The sequence below is a fragment of the Vigna unguiculata genome, chromosome 6 (genome assembly GCF_004118075.2).
Source record: "Vigna unguiculata cultivar IT97K-499-35 chromosome 6, ASM411807v1, whole genome shotgun sequence".
Taxonomy (NCBI): domain Eukaryota; kingdom Viridiplantae; phylum Streptophyta; class Magnoliopsida; order Fabales; family Fabaceae; genus Vigna; species Vigna unguiculata.
Genome location: NC_040284.1, coordinates 16197199 through 16203505, shown reverse-complemented (window position 1 = coordinate 16203505; position 6307 = coordinate 16197199). Strand labels below are relative to the sequence as shown.

The window sequence follows — 6307 nt, the reverse complement described above, 5'->3', positions numbered from 1 at the left end:
AAATTGAGAATTTCTCCTGCAAGCCATTTACAATAAAAGCACCCAATTTAAAGATTTTAACAATAAAAGAATCTTAATTAAAAATCTTTTGCAGAATTCCTCCCTAAACCTAAACCTCTTTTGTTTCGGGAGTTAGGGTTGTTTGGAGTGGCATTGCCACTTCCTCTTCCTTTGGATCTTCTGTTTCCACCGCCGATTTTTGCTTCAAATGATCAACAATTGCTTCGTCGTTTTGAGGGATAGTTATAGGGTTAGGTGCATTATCGAGGAAGATGAAATTTAGTGCGGAGAGAATGAGCAAGATGGCGTGAATGAGTGACGAAAATGTTTTGGAGAAGAAGGGTGCATGGGAACATGATGATGATGCTTTTGCTCTTTGTGTTTTTGGAGAGGCAATGACAACTATAAAAAATTCAAATTTTAGATATGAACAAATTTTAAAATAATAGTGTCATAATTGAAGAATAAAATATATATATTTCAATTTTTTTTAAAAATTGGCGAGCGTCAATTTGTTAATCCACCGCCATTCAATTCATTGAAGAATTTTAGTCCATTTTAGTTCAAATCATCTCGTTTTTGGTAGACCAAAAATAATTGGATTGATCCCTTTTACCATTCTGATTACAACTTAGATAATATTATATTATTACAATTTTTTATGCCATTCTCTCACAGAGGAAATATTATTTATTCAAGGTAATTATTAATTGTTAAGTGAGTTTAAGCTCCACATCGATTGGAAGATTAAAAATGAGAGAGTAGAACATTATATAAGGATAAAGATTCATAAATCCATTACCTTAAAACTTTGAGTTGAGAGTGATATGTCAATGTCTTATGTAGTTGAGTTTAAATTTTATTGGTGTTGTGTCTCTCTAGTGAAATTCCCTTTGTAATCCTAACACTAATATATCGAAGCAATCAACAAATGTAAGTATGAATTTTGTTGCAGATATATGCTATTCTTATCTGGGATGATCGAAATTTGAAAGAGAAACTCAATGTTAGTTAAACAAAGTTTAATTAATAATACTTATGAACCTATAAATTTAGAAAAAAAAGATAGAAACAAAGTGAAATAAAAACATTGAAAAGTGAAACAACTTTGAATACACAATGGCATCAAACGAGATCATATACCGGCCAATAGCTTCAAATCCATTCCATTTAATAGAATAACAACATTTCACGCACAATTAAAATACATGTTACGTGTAACGTAAGAACTACATCTTCCCTCAGAATTTGTTTGGATCCAAAGATAGAATTGCTTTTGAGAGTCCATAACGTGCTTATAATCAATCAATCAATCAATGAATGAATCCATCTTTTCCTTGCCAATGTCCATTTGAATTGATGAAATTAGATGAATGGAAATGCATGGAACATGCATGATAGATTGAAGCTCTATTCAATTTGATCTAATAAATTTTCCCTGCGGCATTCATAAGGGAGACCATGTGAATAGCGTCTAAAATCACGACAATAATCATAGACAACCCATTTGGAAAGAACCCTTTGCATTTCACTCTTCTTCTCTTCACTAAGACCAGTTGCTTTTCCACCATTGAAACCCTTGCAGTTTTCACCACCTTCCTTTGCAATGCAAGCATTGGCATTGAAATTTCTGAAGCTTGCCACGAATGGAGCATATGCCAGATCAAGCTTCACTGCGCCCCATCTGGTTGCCCAAGCATCTCCATTCCAAAGAGTTGTGTACATCCTCATTGGTCTGCTTGTTGGGAAAGGAACACCAATGGTCTCTCTGTTCAGCATAACCCTAATGGGAATGTCATCCACCAAGATTCTGAAATCACAATTTTCAGATAACCCTAATTAATCTGAAATCACAATCATTCAGTGTATATGAAGTGATTCTGAACAGGCTATGTTTTGTTACTTACACTATGCGATGAGGGTTCCAATCAATGGTGTAAGTATGGAAGTCCTCTGTTGGATCGAACCAAAGATAGTACTGCATCTCACGACCCCCAACACCATCAGCATATATATTCGTTGAGAGAAGATAAGGTTCTCCGGTCAGGTTTCCCAAGAACTCTATATCTATTTCATCATGGTTTCCTCCTTGAGAACTTAGCTGCACATCAAACACATATCAATAACTTTGCTATGAACAATCATGCTTCCTACAATGTATTATTACATGCAAATTATGAAACTTAGATATGAACATGGACATACGTAAAAGGCTGTGACAGTTCCTGCAGAGTTTCCTGGTACGAGCTTGATTTGCATGTCGAATCGTCCAAACAAGAACTCATTCTTGGACGCAATGCCTGAGCCAGAATATTGGTCCATTGTGAGGGTCATGCTTTGCCCTGCATCTTTTATGTCGACCCTTACATCTCCAAAGAGATTGTCAAAATCTTCGTAGAAATTCCCACCCAATGCGAGTGTGGTTATGGCCAACAAGACAGAAACAAGAAGAGCAACGGAAGCACGGCACCAAGAAGCCATTTGCAATTGTGAGAAAAATGTGTATTTATTAAATCACTTTTTTCCTGAGAAAAAGGGTTGCCTTGAAAATGGAGTTGCTTTTCACGTGTATGTGAACGTATCTGTCAAACACAGGCTGTGATGACTGTAGCAACAACCCCAGTGTGGTTGTCGTAATTGCAGTTATGAACTGCAATTCGAGATGTTCAATGGATAATATGGTTTTTTAAAGGGGGGAGAGAGACGTGAGAAGAGTTGGATTTCATGGCACCAATGATTTAGATCGTTGGCTTTTCGAACTTTGTGTCGAACCAAAGGTCAAAGCTCTATCAAAATGGTTAATTGCTTTAGATAGAAATTCTAAATATAGATCTATGATATGTAATAACATATAATTTCTGGCCTTTGCATGCATGGTTTTAAAGATGTTTTTTTTCGAAGAAAATTGACTTAATTTGCTAGGGTTGGTTTATTTTTCTGCCTTTTTAGGGTTTTACTAAAAGGGGTAGCAACCATGAAAAGCTTAAGAAATAGGGGAGTTAACCACACCTTAATTTTATTTAGTTGTAAAGTACCAGGATCTGTGTGGATTATTTTTTGACTAGTAGTGACTACTATGTCTCTCTGCTGAAAATTCTGAAGGACCAAAAATAGATCCATCAACTTTGGTTAGGAGGGATTGAGGAAATTAGAGGAATGAAGCATCATAATTCTAATATACCAAATTCTTGAACTAAAGGGACTGGGCTCAAATGATAATAAGGAGGAAATCATTTGTGCCAAGTTGTATCAGTTTTCATATGACCTTTTGTAAACTAAATGTGGTTAAGTTTGCTGCATAAGACAACAACAATGAGAAAACATGTGATGCCAGAAGAGGTTTATGAAAATTGTACAAATCAACTGTTGGAAAGAGAAAATGAAGCGATTAGAGAATACAAATGGATATTTGGATTCTTATAATTACGACTTGGGTCCAAAGTTTGGAAAGATTTAAAACAAATTTAAGAATAAGATATTTTTATTTACTAAAAAAGTAATTTATGTTAAATCGTATCATACTTTTATTAATATTTACTTTTTCAGTATTTTGTGATATAAAATTATATATTAAATTGTGGTAATTAATTTTATTTAACATTTATTTTTAATAAATAATAATATAAGGTGATTGGTTTAATCTTTCTTGAAATATTATTAACTTTAAATATCATGATGTATATATAAAAAAACTTATTTATACAATGAAAAACTATCACAATATTAAATTTAAAATTACTAAATTAATGCTTTAATAGAAAAATATAATTATAGTTTCATAAAAGAACATTTGCAATCCGAACCAGCTTAAGACCGAAGTAGGTAAATTAAATGAATAACAATACAATAAATTTGAATTTTTAGTTTTTAGTCTTTCACTTGATATAATACACAGAAAAAAAAGAAATGTCAACTAGTTCCTTCTATAGAGACAATGAAACACCTGCATATTACATCAGAGATAAGAATAAACTAATAATTATCGACTAAAGTGTTAAATTGAACTACTAAAACAAAAAAAAAAAAACTAATAATTATCAACTAAAGTATCAATCTGAACTACTCAAACAAAAATAAACTAATGGTTATTGACAAAGTGTCAAACTGAACTATTAAAGCAATGTAAAAGAAAACAATGAGACAAGAAGTAAAATGACTAGATAGGTAGTCACACAAGAAATAAAAGATAGAAATAATAATTGATTAGTAAGAGAATAGAAATAATAATTGATTATTGAAAAAAATTGTTAACTCATTAAATATGATTTTTAGTACCAATAAAAATTAAAAGTCATTCGTAATATTTTAATTAAATTTTATTCTTAAAGGTTAATTTTATACTAAATTAATAAAAATATATTAGCAATATATTTTTAAACCTTCCTTTTAGGAGAACTAAAACAAGTAATTTAGCCGGTTGAACATTCCACAAAGTGAACAATGATAAAGTGGGTGGTTGGAGAAAAGAAGGTAGTAGGTAGAGAAGATGCATCGGGTAGTTGAATCAAAGTGAACATTTGGGTTAATAGTAGCTCCCACAGACTATTAGATGAGACAATTTCAAGTTATTAGCTGCCACTGAAATCGTGGGTTAGTGTTAGTGTTTCATTTATATACTCCAAATGCTCATTTATGTATATGGATTTGTGAGCATTTTGGTAGGGTTTCACTATTATGTTACTTGATAGGTGAGACAATATGCATAAAGAATTTATATCTAAATCCTTTGCTGTACGTAATTATAAACTGGTGGGAGGACCCAAATACTTCAATAATTTATAAAATTTATATATGCACATATATTCTTTTGCCAATAATCAAAAGTTTCTTTTTGTACTTATATTTTTCACGGGTCACTGGATTAAAAAATTGTTGCTTTATAAATAGGTCATGTGTGGATATTATATACGTATACGTAGATATTTATTATCTACAAAAAATTAAAGTTAAAATTTAGTTTATATTTTATTAATTTAAATTTAATTGTATTAAATTAAATTTAATTGTATTAGATTAAATTTTATTAACATTTAAATTTAAACAATGATATATATAAAATATGTTAGAGTAGGTTAGGGTTAGTTAAGGTAACTATTTTGTGGTTACCTTCTGTTAGTTTGAAACCTATTTAAGATAGGCTTGCTTTCTCTTGTAAAAATAATGTTTTCTCTTGTAAACACAAAGGGTTTTTTCTCTACTTTCAATGAACAAACAGTTTCAGATCTTACCTGTTTTCTTCTTCCACTCTTCGATTCTGGTTTCTTTCCTCCTGTTGCAGTGAATCTCTCTCTCTCTGTTTCGTCCAGTTTCATGGAGGAAACCCCAGCTTTAGGGTTCGGCTCGAGCCCCTGCCAAACCCAATATAATCAAACTACATTTAATATATAACTATTAAAATGTTTTATATAAACTATAGGAGGGGGCATAAGAATTAGAAATCCTATGTTGTATAGTAGACAGAGTAGTATAAAGGAGACCACCTAGTTCTATGGCAAGACGACCATGCATAATCCTATGCATTCCACGTCTAGCATGTTCATGCCTGATCACCCTACCATCCCTTCCTTTTGTCCTAGGCATGTGTCCTACAAAAGGAATAAAATTTAAGTATGCAATAATTGTACCGTTCAAATTATATATAACAAATGCAAATAAGCATGACATATACCTAAATTAATCATCTATATTGTCAACATCCCACTCTTCATCATCGTCTTGATCCTGATATTCGTTATCATCATGATCTTCGTCACCATCCTATATTGGTTCGATGACATCATTAATTATTAGTTCAAGCATTGTGGAATCAGCTGAGCCTTATAATTGTTCAATTGATGTAATTGGCACAACATTTGGCATTTATGTAGCTTGATAAGGCAATTCCTCTTCTATGTTATCCACTTCAACATGATCTCTTGGCTTTGTTGTGATTGCGAAACACCAACTGCAAAATTTAGTACATGTTGAAGGATAAGGAGCATAATAGACTTGTCTAACTTTATGTGGAAGAATGAATGGATCATATGGAGAATATTTTCCATTCATCTTGATTTCTACAATATTATATTGTGACTGAATCCTTGTGCTAGTGTAGGATCAAACCATGTACAATAAATTAGAGGAATCTTCTTACTCGGTCTTTGGTATTCCAACTCAAAAATGTGGTGGATGATATCATAAAAGTCATCATCTCTTACGTCTCTTAGACCTTTCATATGAACCCCTCAATTGGTGGTTTTTTTCCCTCAGTCCAAAGCTTGGTATGAAACTTGTATCTTGTTAACGAGGTACATATTCCATGATGTTG

At 32.1% G+C, this 6307-nt stretch overlaps 1 protein-coding gene across 1 annotated transcript; it reads right to left on the bottom strand.

Moving 5' to 3' along the window:
• Window positions 1-1265: 1265 nt before the first annotated feature.
• LOC114189051 (xyloglucan endotransglucosylase/hydrolase protein 15-like) lies at window positions 1266-2670 on the bottom strand. The gene is made up of 3 exons (XM_028077748.1): window positions 2206-2670; window positions 1908-2101; window positions 1266-1810 (listed from the first exon to the last, which is right to left on the bottom strand). Exons 1-3 carry the CDS (start codon window positions 2479-2481, stop codon window positions 1411-1413), a joined length of 870 nt encoding a protein of 289 aa, XP_027933549.1. The 5' UTR covers window positions 2482-2670; the 3' UTR covers window positions 1266-1410.
• Between the last annotated feature and the right edge of the window lie 3637 nt (window positions 2671-6307).

Coding starts and splice junctions, on each gene's coding strand:
- LOC114189051 (XM_028077748.1), bottom strand. CDS start 2,481: ATGGCTTCTTGGTGCCGTGCTTCCGTTGCTCTTCTTGTTTCTGTCTTG. Junction 2,102..2,205: donor GAACTGTCACAGCCTTTTAC/GTATGTCCATGT, acceptor TTTGATGTGCAG/CTAAGTTCTCAAGGAGGAAA. Junction 1,811..1,907: donor TGGAACCCTCATCGCATAGT/GTAAGTAACAAA, acceptor TTGTGATTTCAG/AATCTTGGTGGATGACATTC.